Below are 14,758 nucleotides of genomic sequence, written 5' to 3'. Positions count from 1 at the left end.
AGAGCAAAATTTTACAAATGAGGTTAATTAACCATTGGAATAACTTCTCTAAGGATGTGATGAGTTTTCCATCATAGTCTGTTGCGCAGTCAATACTAGTTAGTTGCATAAAATATGTGCAATACCTCCAGTAGGAGCTCTGTGTATCACTAGAAATTATTGTTTGAAGTTCTTTGGGTTCTGTTACACCCGAGATGAGACTACGTTGTCATAATGGTCCCTCTTGACAATAAAAAAGCCATGAGCCAGTGACAGCCATTGAGTCTGGGTGTCTGTGATTCTGTGGAGGAACAGACTGAGATCCCATAAGTGGTAGATTTAAAACTGCCAACAATTTTCGTAAAGGAGACTACCAAATTACAAAGACGCATTCTGCAGAAGTGGACTCCCTGCCAATCCTGCGGCTGATATAATGTACCGTGATGAATTAGCGAGCTCAGAAAGAATTAACCCATCAGTAAAATGACAGACTTGGTATATTTCAAAGCATCTGGTCAAATCTCATGGAATTTATTGGCTGCTACATGTTCAGTCAGAGAAAGAAATAGTGGGGAGAGTCCATGGTCACCTTGTAGTATTTCACTGAATGCCTCAGAAGAGCAGATGGGGATAGTGAGCGGTGAGATAAGGTAAGCGTTTATCTACTTGGGGGTTTGTACGGACCCTTTCCTGGACTGGCTCCTCTTTAATATCCTTATAGATCTATATAAAAAGTTGTCTTTTTCTTGTCTGCTTACAGTTTATGGTTGGCTGAATTTGATAAATAACATTTTTTTCTGTGTGCTCAGGTGAACACATCCTAGAGTTGCCAAAGTTTAAGTACTCTGTGAAAAGCAACTCTCTTTAAATCATCTTATGTTGCCTATCTAGAAATTGAGGCATCTAGAATCTCTAATGAGTCCTCAAAGTCTGTGTTGCTGCATTTGCTTTTTTTTTTCTTTTCATGTCTGCTTTCTATGTTGGTTTTTGAATGGTTGATAACCATAAAGATTAGAAAAAAATCCAGCCAAGTAAGATTTGGGTTAAGAAAAAAAAAAGAATTAAAAAAAAAAGTAGGGTGGTAAAAAAAGTAATTAGGTCCAAACTAACGGCAAGCTTGTTTGTTCATCTTTAAGATGCATTTACTTATTTCAATTCAATCTTTACTTCTGTTCTGCCACAGACTTGATGTCTAGCAATGTAAGCTGTTCATGTTTAAAAACAGAATTCACCTTTAAATGTGCTTAGACTAGAAAGTGAGGTCATTTGCAGAGCAAGAGTTAATGCATCATGCAAACAGCTAAATAAAGGTTACAATCTGAGTGGAATTATTCAGAGCTCAGGGAGAAATCTGGCATTTGCAGTCTGTCACTGGGTTTGAGAAGTCTGGCTCTCTCAGTGTCACTGCCATCCGGAGACATCCTGCTTTCTGTGTGGCAGTAAGGGAGGGGACTGCAGCGCTGGACGGTCTTCCTGTAAAAACAGCAAAAATAGGAGCGCTGGGAAGTGTCATTTGCGAGGAATGTGTGGAATGAGGGGTGAGTATGAGTCTTTGTCCAGGTTTCACAGAGCAACTTTATGGGTGTAAATAGCCACTCTCCCTCCTCTCTTTTCCTCTTCAGGGCAGCTGAAGAGCCGATGTCAGGACAGCATGTGATCCCTGACATCCCTGGGGAGGATTCCTGCATGGAGGTCTATGAAGAGCCGTGCGCCTCTTGAGACCTGCCAGTTAAGTATTGCAATTTTTGGGCCCTGTCTGGTAAGGGCTCCTCACCTTTCTTTTCCACCAACATACTTGGGAGTTGAGGGTGTCACTTTGGGGCAGGATACACCCAAAGTACGTATGTGATACAGCCAGGATAAAAATGCATCATTCGTAAACGCCTGGGCTTTTTTAGAGTTGGCAATCTCCATAGAGGTGCTGTGCTAAAATTGTGTTTTGCATTTCGTTTCCTTGTTTTGTTTCTATAAGCCAAGTGCTTGGCTGATTGCGCAGGAAATCAACTGCTATGGGCATTCACTTCAATGGGCGAACTTTAAACGAGTCACCAGGGACTGGCTGCTGCTGAGTTCAAAGAGAAAGAGACATCCAAAAAGCCCTAGCCGAGCCAAGTTATGGTGGGAAATATCAGATACAAAGAGGAGAAAACTGGAAGGCACAATAGGTTAAAGACAGATACAGCTTGGTTTTCCTGTCCATAATTGGTCAGATTAAGGTGAGATTGGAATGGAGATTTTTAAAAAAACCCAACAACCAAACATAAAATTTTGCTAAGGGAAGTTTGCTGAACATCAGGAAACGTGCTCTGGTGTTGACGTTCTATGAGCTGTGTGCAATAATCTGGGGAGGGAAGCACACTGAGAAAATTAATATGCTACTTGACATAATATTGGAAAATGTATTAGAAAGTATAGTTCTGTGCAGGGCAGAAGGTGGAGCAAAAACCCTGCTAAGTTCCTGCATTCATTCCTCTCTTTTTCTTTCCCCAATGATTTCAGAAGTCTCGCGAGGCTCAGATAACTCAGAGAGAAGGACTCACCCCCAAAATTGCAGGCAAGGTAAAGAGACTGTATTCATAAAAAAGGAAAAAAAGAGGAAGATAGAGGGGGAAAAAAATAAAGGGAAGGAACAAAAGTCTAAACTTGGGTGTTGCTTCCCCCCAAGACACACGTGAGCAGCAGACTCCCAAAAAGAAGACTAGAGAAAGATTGCCATCTTCTGGAAGGATAAATATCTGCCATTTTTCAGAATACTAAATCCAATATATGCATATTTTTGAAACCATAGAATATTTCTGATAAATTTATTTTTCAACCTGAATTCTTATCCATATAAATCTAATTCAGTGTCATTTCATCAACATATATACCATGATCCCAGCTTTAGAAACTGACATAGCATCCTGGGTTTTAATGAGACTCTCATCGAGCTTAAAATTAGGAACATGTTAACATTAAGGATTATCAGGAAAGAGATGAACTTTATCTAGTCTTGAGCCTGAAAACCAGGGGTTTTGTTTTACTGAGCATTTAGAAGCCAAACTTACAGTGTCCAGATGCAGAGAGACTGAACAATGAAAAAAAAAAAAATTACCACTCTCCTTTTAAACAGCATCAGCTGTTATTCTACCTACTTCAGTAAATTAAGTACATCTGTGTTAAACAGAACCTTTTCATTAATCAAAAAACCTGCAGGCAGTCCACAGAGCACGAAAACATTTAGCATTGCTTTCAGTTAGCCCGTCTTAGAAATGATTATCTACATTAGAGGCGCTTATGCAGTGACTAGGATTAAAATAGCCGCAGAGCTACCGACTGTTCTGCTCAGGGCACGAAGGGTCAGGAGCCCGTGATAGCACAGCCCACGTATGGGACCGTGAACCTGTCGGCTCCGTCTGCTGCCTGTGCGGTGCAGGGGCTGTCACAGGCTGTGCTGTCACCGGGAGCTGTTCGTACACCTGCCTCCCAGCCTCACGGCTCCGGCGTTGGAAGTAGGGGATGAGAGCAGATGGAGTATTGGTTTCCTCTGTCCTGGCAGAGCAACGAGGCAGGCACGCAGGGAATCTGCCTTGCTCCCTCCCAGGGGTGGTGGGAGCCTCACCTGCTTGGCACCGGGCAAAGCCTTTGTGGGGAACTTCGGGTGCGTACCTTTGGGATGCTCCTCTCCTTTGCACTTGGATTCAATGCAGCACTGCTCCATGCCCTCTAGTGACAGTTCTCATGGGAGATGATGCCATTCTTACTTTTCACTATTCTGATACCAAACAAGGTGTACCAACACCCTCAGGTATTGTGGGAGCCTTTAAACTTTCCGGAGAAGAGCTCAGAGGGGACTTTGGGTGAGTGTGAATCTTTCTGTCTCTCCTCACTAGCTCCCCAAATTCATCCGATGTGAAGCTGCTGGGAGCTGGGATTCCTGGTGAACTTCGCGCCTTGGTAAAAGCTGCCACTACGTGGGACACTGACAGTCTTCCCCATGCCCCCATCCTTTGAGTATTGGATGACTTTGACTTGTCACTGTTTCACATACCTCTGTCACGGTGGTGGTGACGCTGTGAGGCCAGCCTGCCACTCAGCAGCGCTTCTGCTAAGGGGCTCCTTTTGTCGTTAAAATCTCCAGTGCCCATGGGCAGAGCTGGATTGGCATCTCTTCAGGGTCTGAAATACTCAGTCCTCAGAGCAGATGCAGTTGCATAAACTTTCCTCTCCCCATTTTTTTTCTTCTCCCCTTTCTGCGATGGGCAGGTCTGGCCAGGAAGATATCGCAGGGCTGGAGGGGGGCCTGTGGTCTTTGCCATTCTGCCGAGACACTGCACGGGGCAAGGGGTGACCTGACGCCAAGGGTGCTGGTAGTTTCTGAGCTAAGGTCACTTGTCCCCTGAAGCACTGGCCAGAGAGCCACCAGCTTGCTCCATATAAGCTCCCAAACAGCCACCGCATGGAGATGGCTGGGATCTTTCTGTGTTTTACAGAAACTTTCTACTCAGTCAATACAGGTCACTCTTCTGCACTTAATCCCAGCCCGCAGCACCAATCGCTTCCCGTATAATCTCCCAGAACAGATGTGCTGTGATTGCATTGTGGATTACAAAATGACCATTTCCCACAAAACAGCTGCTGGCTGGAGGGATAGCATTTAATAATCACTGGGGGCAGAAGGGGGGGGGGGGTATGTGATGGAGGAGGGGAGGAGACAAAGGAGAAAGGGGTTTTGAAGCAATTGGGTTTCTTGGAGGACCTAGAGATGAGCAAAAGAGCAGGCAAAGCGTGAGTCCCATTCCTGCATTGCTCCTCCAAATTAACAGGACTTTGAGGACTTGCTGCCAAGGTAAATTCAACTCTCTTTCCTTTTGGGGCTATCGAGATACCATGGTCAGTTATTGCCAGTAAGTGCTTGGCTTTTATGGAGGGAAACTTTTCTGACAATGTTCTCATGAAGGAGTAGTTCAGATTTGCTTCTCATTCCCTATGTCCTCTGCATCCTTGATCCAGTTCCTTCTTCTGACTCATTTGTTTCTTACATTTTTTTTTGCCTTTTTCCTTATCACTTGTTCTGAAATTATATGGCCTTTCAACTACTATCACAAATCAACTGGAGAGAATATTTTTCCCACTATTGAAGATTTAAATTAGAAAAATTATTTTTGTCAATATTATGAGTGGAAAGATTTATTTTTTTTTTAAATAAAAGCATGAGCAAACTGAAACCTGATGACAGAAAATCTTATAATCAAGCATTGATGAAAAACTGAAAAACTTTGTGTGCTAAAGGTTTCTGTTTTCAGATGAAAAATCATGTTTTTGAGGAGAGCAATTTTATCTATAATTTCCTTTTCAGTCATAAGCCAACTTTTCCTCTGAAAAATCTTTCAGTGAGGAATTTGCCACCAACCTTAACCAGAAACCTTCACGTAATTAACTGTTCCGAGTACATATTTGCTCTGTGAAAATGGTGATATCCAGCATGCCTTCAGGTCATGGAAGTCATTGGTTATGGTATCACTAAGATGTTACCATCTCCATGGTGCCGCATCTCCATTGCTGAAAGAAAGAAATGCTCTGGTGAAGAGACAAAAGAAGTTAGAGCATAAAACAATTCAGGAATTTTTCAGGAACTGGGTATTTTCTTGCCTTCTATGAGGGTGTTCTGGATCAGGCACTGTTTTCTCAGTGTGATGAGATGCTAATGAGTCCTGCTTTCCAAGAGGAGCTTCAGCACCCGCTTTACTGACCACATTTCTGAGCCTGCTGGTTAGCAGAACAAATGCTTCTAACTGCACCACTTTTAGCTGCGGTGCATTCACAAACAATGCAAAGCTCAGTCTTGTATCGTTTATTTATAGTAGTGTCCACAGTATGCTGGGCCTTTCTCACACGTTCAATGTTGGGTGAGTCAACTGAAGTTATGTGAAGAGGACCGGCAGCAGGCAATGTCTGTACAAACTGAATCTATTCATGGGCAAATAGATTTTGAGAGTCATAAATAGGAAAGGGTGGGAGTATCTGGATGAAGTTGTGCCAAACATAGGGAGTGCCATGTGGGAAGAGGCATGCGTTGATTACGTGAAAGTTGATGTGTGGGTAGATGACATCTAATCAATCCATGGAGTGATAAGTTGGGGTTCTCAGAAGTCAGTGCAGGGTTTTGCAGGAACCATAAAATCTTAAGCTTCCTCTGAGTGAGAAAGACCACAGGACCCTGGTACACAAACTGCTTTCTGAATTATTTTTCTAATGAGATGAAACCAGGAAGAGTGTTTGTGCCAATGTTCGCTCTTAAAAGAAAACTGTTTGGCACCTTGTGTGAGAGCAGAGACACTGTCATCCCACCACACTACCAAATTTCTGATGTGCAGAGCAGAGTTTGCTCAGGTGGGAGGTGCTGCTCTTGGCCTTGAACCACCTGAGCTGCCAGGTCTGGATAGCTAGGTGTCCCTCCTGAGCAGGTCACTGCTTTGATGTTGCGACCTTCAGTAATCCAGGAACATTTTCCTGCCTTTCCCCACTGTGAAATCAATACACTCCCTACCTCCCTAGGTACAGTAATGAACTGCTTGAAAACGTGTGGGACAAGTGGCTGGTGTGACTGTCCCTCCTGTTTGTGTGTTGTAGATGGAGCTGCTGAAGGGATTGCCATGGCGCCGTGCTTTCCTGGCTGTCATCCTGAACCTGCTGGCTCTCAGCCTCTCCACCACTGCCTTGCTTGGCAGCTACTGGTGCACGGGGACCCAGAAAGTGCCCAAGCCTTTGTGTGGGAAAAGCAAAGCCACCAAGTGCATCGGTGTCCCCATGCCGCCTGACGCAGGTGCTAGCAATGTTTCATCCCAGGATGTGGTGCACTACAGCTGGGAGACTGGGGATGACCGCTTTGCCTTCAGATACTTCCACACGGGGATGTGGCTTTCCTGTGAAGAGAGCATGGAAGGGCCAGGTAGCGTCTTGCCCAGGCAGGCACAACTTCTTCCCTTGTATTTACTCCACAGGAGTTTGGAAATGAAAGGCGGGAGGCTGACAACACTTGAGGGAAAAAACCCTTCTTCATTTTCCTAGCCTTGTGCGCTGCTGTGGTCATTATATTTCTCTCCTTCATTGGGATGTTTACAGAGGGGGGCAAGGGAGAACAGTTGTCTCTGGTGTGCCCTTCGGTCTGGTATAAGGGCTGTGAAGTGCAAGTGGTGGTGGTGGTGGCAGTGACTTTGTGATGGTATCATTCATCCTGATGTGAACTGGAGTGAGCCTCCTTTCCCTTCCCCCTTATCTCCATTCCTACACACAGCTTACTTCATGCTCTCCAGGGCACGTTTGTGCATGTCCCCTCAGAAACATAAGCAGGGTGATTTTATACAGTGCTGTCAATTTAGAGTTATCACTGTGAGGACTGCAGTAGTTGGCGTTCTCCTTAAATCACCAAACTGAGACGTTTTGTGAACTGAAGAGGGACCAGGCTTTTCTTTAAAAAAAAAAAAAAAACAAACAGAGAAGTACAGCCTTATAAATACATAGAAAACCTGGAGGATCTGAACCCAGAGGAACTAAAGCTAGGAGGCAAATGGACCTGACAATTAGAGCTAAAGTATTGTAATTTTTTGTAGTTGTTTTTGTGATATTGTGACAGGTTTCATTTCTGATTTTTGACCATGTGGGACTGGCACTGTAAAGCCCTTTGGTGCCTCCCTTCACCCTTGACTTGCTCCTGCCCAGCCCTGCTGAAGTCCTTCTGCTAAAACCTGTGTCATGCCAGCACAGGTGGATGCTCAGCAGTGCGCAGATGCTCTTTACGGCCTGGCACACACATCAAGGATCAGACCTGACCCAGAAGGTGACCAACAGGGAGATTGGTATCTAAGTACACAGTGATGAAAGTTGCTTTCATCAGGCCCATTCCCCTAGGCCCACCACCCTCCCTTCAGCTCTCCCCAAGCACAAACATCTCACCTTCGTTAACTAAGCCACCATTCTAGTATAGCATTTCTCATTTTCTTATCTGTTGCTGTCAAGAGTTCAAAAATAAAGAACTGGTGAAAAAAAAGCAGATACAGAAAGGTGTGGGAGCAGGAGGGAATGTGCTTGAAAATCTCATGTCCTAATGAGAGGGCTGTTTCGTTATGAGCATTTCCAGACATGCTGCGGAAGGAGATGTGTTTATTCGGGACTCGTTTGGGTTGGAGTGTGTTTCCATGGTGCTTGTGGGAATGGAACTACATCCCTTGACAGCTTTCTCTGAAAGACTTGTTTGGCCACTGGGCGGTCCTGGAATAACCCCGATGCCTGAAGGAACGCAGAGAGTGTGTTACATCTGGATCGCAGCAGAGCACGGGGTACAGCACATAGTCCGTCTCAGTCCCCTGCTTCTTGTAAATCGAGTACAACCCACTCACTGCTGTGGGTCTTTGAAGCGAGTGCATAGACAACAGCAACAAAAAAAAAAAAAGGGAGGGCTACCATGAGCAAAAGGAGTTTGAGTTGAGCTGGAGAAAAGATTTCATTATTCAGGCTAATCTCAGGATCAGTTTAGATGAGCCATTACTGAATAACCTCTTTAAAGATCTAGGCGAAGTAGCAAACCACAAGTTAATGAGGACTGCAGATGGCTCTAAACTGGGTAGCATCCTGAGAGCCATGGATGGCAGAAGTAATACAGGAGATTGGGAGAGATTAGAACTGGGGATAGAAATTAAGAAAATGGGATTCTTACATGAAAAGCAGCAGGCTGATACTTCTGAGAGAAAATACTGTGCCGAGGAGAGGACCCTCAAATGCAGTAATGCAGTATGCAGTAAGACAGACTTACAGATAATAATGATGTACCCTCAGCTGAGACAATAGTTTGCATCTGGCCAACATAAACAGCCAAAGCAAATATGAATACCATTTGTCCAAATAGTATGCCTAAAATGTGAGGACAGAAGACCATATTTCTGTGTGGTTCTCTGCCACAGAAGAGGGACTCACATCTCTGTCATGCAGCATTTCACTTGGGAATTTTTTTTTTTTTTCTTTCTTCTTTGGGAAGCAGTGCTAGAACTGCTCTGCTGAGTCTGGGGTGAGTGGGAATTCCTTAGCAGAAGTGGTGGGTCTGCAGTCTGTTATAAGCTACACCCTTAACAGGCCTGACCAGCAGTAATGTTGTGAATGAGTAGCAACAGATTTTTATATTCACTAGAAGCTCAAAAGATTTACAAATTGCTGAAGTTTTTTTCTGGAAAGGCCACTTCTAGTTTTCCAGGCAGACATTGCCTTCCCCTACCTTGCCCCAGTGAAGGTCTGGAAAGATGGTCAGAAAAAGAGCAGAGGTGATGGGTAGATTCAGGGATGACTGGAGCTATGCAGTGAAAAGAGAGTGAGAAGAAGAGATTTTCTTTTCCCTTACGTACCCTGTGTTGTTTTGCAAACTAATACCTTTCTTTTTGTGTTTCAGAAGAGAAATGTCGTAGCTTTATTGAGCTTTCACCACCAGCAGAGAGAGGTAAGAGCAAATCCCCATACCTCACTGTAGCCGCCCAGTGCACCTCCTTGGGAAGGGGGACCTGCAACATTTCACCTCTGTGAGGACAGCAGGATGGGTCCCCAAAGAGCCATGGATGAAATCCTGGCCTCATGGTTGCTAAAAGAGCAAAGATTTCCTTCCAGATGTTTTCCTAAACCACTGCCCTCTGTGAGGTCAGTGCTGGAAACCTCAGACCCCCTCCCATATGAGGTGGGATTTGTCTTATTAGATAAGTTGTCCAGTTGGAGCTTGTCATCTTGCTGCAGTCAGTGGGAAGGGGATGGATGGCACCTGAGGGCAGTCCTTCCAACATATGCTACGTGTTGACTCAATGCTTCAGTTTTGGGGTCTAATGTGATGACTCTGGAAGCTGAATCACCTCTTACTTTGTGGTAAGCGATCAAGACATCCAAAAGCTGCACTTTCAGTGTGAAGTCCTTGACTCATCTAATACAAAACTTATTCGGGTTGGCGAGCTCACCCCTCTTGTCATTGTCACGTTTCAAATTATCCTGGGGATAACTTCAGTATACCTGGATGTATGTGTCCATATGCAATGGAGATTTTACTTCCTGAAAGTTTGTCAATTGGTGTGGGCTTGCTGACTATTCCCTGAGATGGAGGCTGGAAGCAAGTCGTTTCAGAGGATGTTCATATGTGAAGGGAAATGCCTGGGGTGCAGAGCACCTGTGTCAGCATTAGGGCCATGAGAGCAAGGGCTGGAACAAACGCTGGGGAATCGCAACAGCCAGCAGGGAGATGAGTACTTTCAGGGAGCTCATCTTCTTTTTCTGCCTTGTTTCCCCTATTTTAAAAAGACTGGCAAAGACTGCTGACCTGCTTTTATAAAGCGATGTGCATTCCCAGGTGAGGGGTCTGGTGTGAGTGGCGTGCAGTGGCATCACTGTGCAGATTAACCTGGGTAACTCTTGGCACAACAGCAGGGTAGAAAAAACTCCCTTGCTTATTCTTTTGAGAAACGGTATTCACACAATTCAAATACTGCTGGTGTTACAAGATCATTTTGAAGTCATGCAGATCTCCACTTTTTCGTAAAATAAATGACTTAATTGCATTTACTGAATGATTCTTGCATTTAATGTAAAATGCTCACTTCACAGGGAGTAGCAATCCATTTTTCTTCTTTCTCACATGCTTGTGCTTCATTCCCTGCCCAGGCCTCTGGCTCTATTGCTTCCAACATCTTTCTTATAGCCTGTTTTCCTAAGAAAGGAGGTTTATGCAACCAGATTATATGTCTTTGTAAATCTTTCTGTCTGTCCCCCCTCACAATCCTCCTACTGCTCCTTGTCTAATTGAAGCCCAACACTGACAGAAAGGCCATGTTCTGTAAGACATTGGGCTCCTACAAATTAATTGGAAGATCACTGTGAGCTTAAGCCTGACACTTACAGTGGCATCGTGGTCTTAACAGCTCTATCATCCACTTTCACCCCTTCCTGCACATAGCATCATCTTAAAATGACCTTGGCCTCCAATGCAGCTGCCATTATATAGTTGGGCCAGCACTGCAGAAGGTGATATGACTGCTGATTGCAGGCTGGGCTGGCTGAGCTGAGTGTGTGCAGAGCAGCTCCACATTACATAGGCAGCATTACAAGACCAGATTACACAGCAAGCGTGGTGAGCCTGGACTCACAGGGAAAGTGATGCAGAGACCTTTGTGCATGTGTGGTGCCTGCAGCCCCCAGGACACTTCCAGCAATCTGAACTCTAATGAAATAGTCTCCCTGATGGGTGCTGCAGCAAGCAAGCCAGCTCCTTTAAGCAGGGAATGCAGCTCATCAGTTCCTGCTAAAGAGCTGGGTGACTCTACGGCACTAATGACATTGAGGAGTCAAGTCAGTGCCACATTAATGACTCCTTTTCCCCAGTTGAATGTCTCCTCTATGGCCATTAATAGTTGTTAACAGTAATGTTCATAGTGCTGCTTCATTTGTCAGATTAATATTTCTTCCTCAGTGAATCCTGTGCTTTTCCACATCCCAGCATTACAGAGTGCCTTTTCTCATTCTCCTCCAAGTCCTACTGCACAGTGAACTCAGCTGTGGACTGTGGTATCACTCTAAGTCCCACTCATAATCCTAGCATGAAAGTACCTGCACTCTGTTCAAGCAGCAGGGTGAGTGCTGAATGTTATTGCCCTAGCTGGATACCCACCCCAAGGAATGTAGTTTCATTTTAATTGGGGTTTCAGTGAGAAACACAAGCTTGAAAGGGGCTTCCTGAATTCCAGAGGCCAGGTCCCAGCTGCAGCCGTAGATGCACTGTGCTGTTCTTTACTTAAACAGTTGAGTTCCAGCTTAAAAGTGGTTTGCTTTGATTGTTGTGATTAGAAACCTACTCTGAAGGTCACAACGCTAATGGGTAAGAACCTTCTAAGGTCCAGCTCAGATGTGTTCATGGCCAACCTGTGACCACTAGGTCTTGTGTTAATACTCAACAACTTTCCCCCTGTCTTTTTCCCTTTGGTCTCCTCCTTGCTGTTTATGAATAATGCTGGCTTGGTTACAGAAAGCATTTTAGTTCCTCTCAGCTTTTGCCATGCCAGACTAGCCAAGCCATCTTCTGTGACACACTTTCTGTCCCCTTCAGCATCCTTTGAGCTCTTTCTCACAGGATGGGGGGATTGCTTTTGGGTGTTCATTGTTTTCCTTCTTTCCCTCCTTTCCAAAGGTTGTCCTTTCAGGATTGGGTTGGAAAGAGGGACCACTCTCCCGAGAACAAGCCATTCTGTATTGATGTGAGACGTCTCTGGTTCTTGGCAGGAATCCTGTGGTTGTCACTGGGATCAGAGATGCTGTACATCAGCTTGCTGCTCATCAGCTTCATCCTCCTGATGGTGGAAATGCTGCATACTGGCAATCCTGTCTGTGGGTTGAAGCTCAATGCCTTTGCTGCCGTCTCCTCTGTGCTGTCGGGTAAGTGTGTTACTGCAGGCTTGGAATCACAGCAGCAGGAGAGCCTCCTCTCCCACACAAGGCTGAAGAATGCTGCTCTGGCTCCTGCTGTAATTTCTTTGCTTTCTTGTCTTTTGTGTCCAGGTCTCCTTGGGATGGTGGCACACATGATGTATACTCAAGTCTTCCAGGCAACAGTCAGTCTGGGACCAGAGGACTGGAGGCCGCACTCATGGGACTATGGCTGGGCATTCTAGTACGTGAGCTCTGAAGCCATCTTCACCTGCCCAGCCTTTTGGGCTTCAGCCATTCTACACCCTGCCAAAACTCACCTCCTCCTTTCTTGACCTTCTGTGTTTCCAAAGACAGGTGTACCATGGTTGTCCTAATGCTAATCGCCTGTCTGTCTTTGCCTCATCCCCTGCTTTAACAAATAGTTGCTGAGTTACTTAAATGACTAGCTACCAAGGACTGGCAAAACAATGAGATCACGCCTGAACAAGTGCCTTCAACCCTGCTGATTAATCAGGTTTGCCTTGTTTGGTCTCAGCTCTTCCCTGTGTGCAGAGGCCAGTGTCACACTTATGATGATGCTCTCAAACATGCCTTGTTTTTCTGCAGTTTAAATAAGTTGCATGCTGGTTTGGCATCATCACTAACCAATGTCCAAAGGGCCTATTCCTGCAGCACCAGGCTTAGACACATGCTTAAAGATGTGGACACTGTAACCGGGAAGAGCAACTGCAAAACGCAAGTGGCTCAGGGTTCCTTTCTCTAAAGGCTAGAGAAACCAACCGCAGCAGGTATGCTGTAACTGACTTGAAAAACAGTTGGATGAGCCTTGCAAGTGCCCATGGAAAGTGCAGGCTCAACGTGCAATGCTGTACTGACGATGACCACATTTGATTCTTAAACACTCCAGTGCCATGTGCCAGCTGTGGACATCTCATTATGCTCAAGCAGACATGCCTCATGTCCAGGAAGACACTGAGCAGCCCTGCAAAACAGAATTTGCTTCCAAGCTGTGTTGTCCTGCTCTGAGCAGTTAGACTTCCCTGCTGCCCTTTTTGTTTTCCCTGTATCCCTCCCTTCCCTGTGACAAGGATGACCAGTACTTACCCCACCGATCTAAGAAGGATCTTGTGATGGGACAACACCTAAGAACTGTAACATTATGTGCCTTGGTCTTTCTAGTTCATGTCCAGCAGCTTCTGCCTGGCAAATCAGGGTGCATCACGGTGCACGCAGTTCAATTCCTTACCCTACTTGGCTTCTCACAGCATGTGCTGTTCTTGTGTCTCTCCTGTAGCATGGCCTGGGCCTCCTTCACCTGCTGCATGGCCTCTGCTGTCACCACTCTCAACACCTACACCAAGACAGTGCTGGAGTTCAAAAGGAACCACATCAAGGGCTACGACGGGAGCTTCAAGGATCAGCCTCAGCACCACCAGTGCTTCATTCAGCAGCAAATAAGCAGTTACTATGAGCCCCAAGACAAGCCTCTCCGTTCAGTCTCTGAGGGAGTCAACTTCTACTCTGAGCTGCAGCAGAAAGTGCTACAGCGGGAACCAGAGCTGGACCTGGATGACGTCTTGGGACAGACAATTGGGGAGGATCGCTGTTAGGGATGAGTGTGCAGGGGCAAAGCAGTGGGGTTTGGAGGCACAAGAGCTCTGAATCAAACACTAGCACCACTGTTAGTAAGTTCTTGGGGAGCTCTTCCTACATCTACAGTTTGGGAAGTGAGAAGTGGGCACTGGCTCAGGGCAACAGCAGTGCCAACAGTAGCAGGGTGGGTCACAGTTTGACGGGTGTCCTGAGCTAGGAAGGGTGAAACTGGAGGGACATGTTGCTAGTGCCAGCTGTCTCCAAGCACTTTCGGAGTTGAGGCAGATGTCCTAATCCTAGCAGTATTGCACCTGGGAATAGTCAACGCCATCCAGCCGGCAAACTGCAGCACTGCGCCTCTTTGGGTGGTGTCACATTGACCTTCCAGCAACCTCCCTGGTTCAGTGCTACGGTGAAGGGCATCAGTGCTCATACTGATCGGCTGTAATCCTCTCTGAACACCCTACTTGTTCCTCATTTCCAGGCCCACCCTCCTCTTCTCCCTGCCCCCAGATTAAAAGTACTGCTGCAGTAGGAAGGGGGAGTTGCTTTCAGACTTCTCTCTTCCTTCCTATCTGTAATAACTCCCACATGTTCCCTTCTTGCTTCCCCTCCCCCCCAATCTCCCAATCTGAGGTACTTTCCTGTCTGTCTCTTTTGTCTGTGCTTCTCCACAACCTTTAAGAATCCTTGGCTGGGCTTTTGCTTTTTCCTTTGTTTCTCTTCATCTGTCCCCTCTTCCCCATTGTAAAAATATCACAAA

General features: G+C 45.7%; 1 protein-coding gene across 8 annotated transcripts in view; it reads left to right on the top strand.

Annotated features, from left to right (window-relative positions):
• GSG1 (germ cell associated 1) overlaps positions 1-14,735 on the top strand; it is a 99,575-nt gene extending 84,840 nt beyond the window's left edge. For 2 of the 8 annotated variants that reach the window (XM_054822369.1, XM_054822378.1), the window contains exons 2-8: positions 1,602-2,538; positions 3,852-3,915; positions 6,592-6,910; positions 9,398-9,445; positions 12,256-12,408; positions 12,532-12,643; positions 13,697-14,735. In XM_054822369.1, the coding sequence (XP_054678344.1) occupies positions 6,592-6,910; positions 9,398-9,445; positions 12,256-12,408; positions 12,532-12,643; positions 13,697-14,012 (948 nt within the window). In that variant the 5' untranslated portion in view covers positions 1,602-2,538; positions 3,852-3,915 and the 3' untranslated portion in view covers positions 14,013-14,735. Of the gene's footprint in view, positions 1-399; positions 630-1,419; positions 1,518-1,601; positions 2,539-3,851; positions 3,916-6,591; positions 6,911-9,397; positions 9,446-12,255; positions 12,409-12,531; positions 12,644-13,696 lie in introns of those variants that run through there. The other 6 variants (XM_054822387.1, XM_054822394.1, XM_054822364.1 and 3 more) reach the window with 6 other exon arrangements.
• Positions 14,736-14,758: the final 23 nt, after the last annotated feature.

Source organism: Grus americana, chromosome 1, assembly GCF_028858705.1.
Source record: "Grus americana isolate bGruAme1 chromosome 1, bGruAme1.mat, whole genome shotgun sequence".
Taxonomy (NCBI): Eukaryota; Metazoa; Chordata; class Aves; order Gruiformes; family Gruidae; genus Grus; species Grus americana.
Note: the sequence above shows the minus strand (reverse complement) of the source record. Positions and strands in the feature narration are given on the sequence as shown.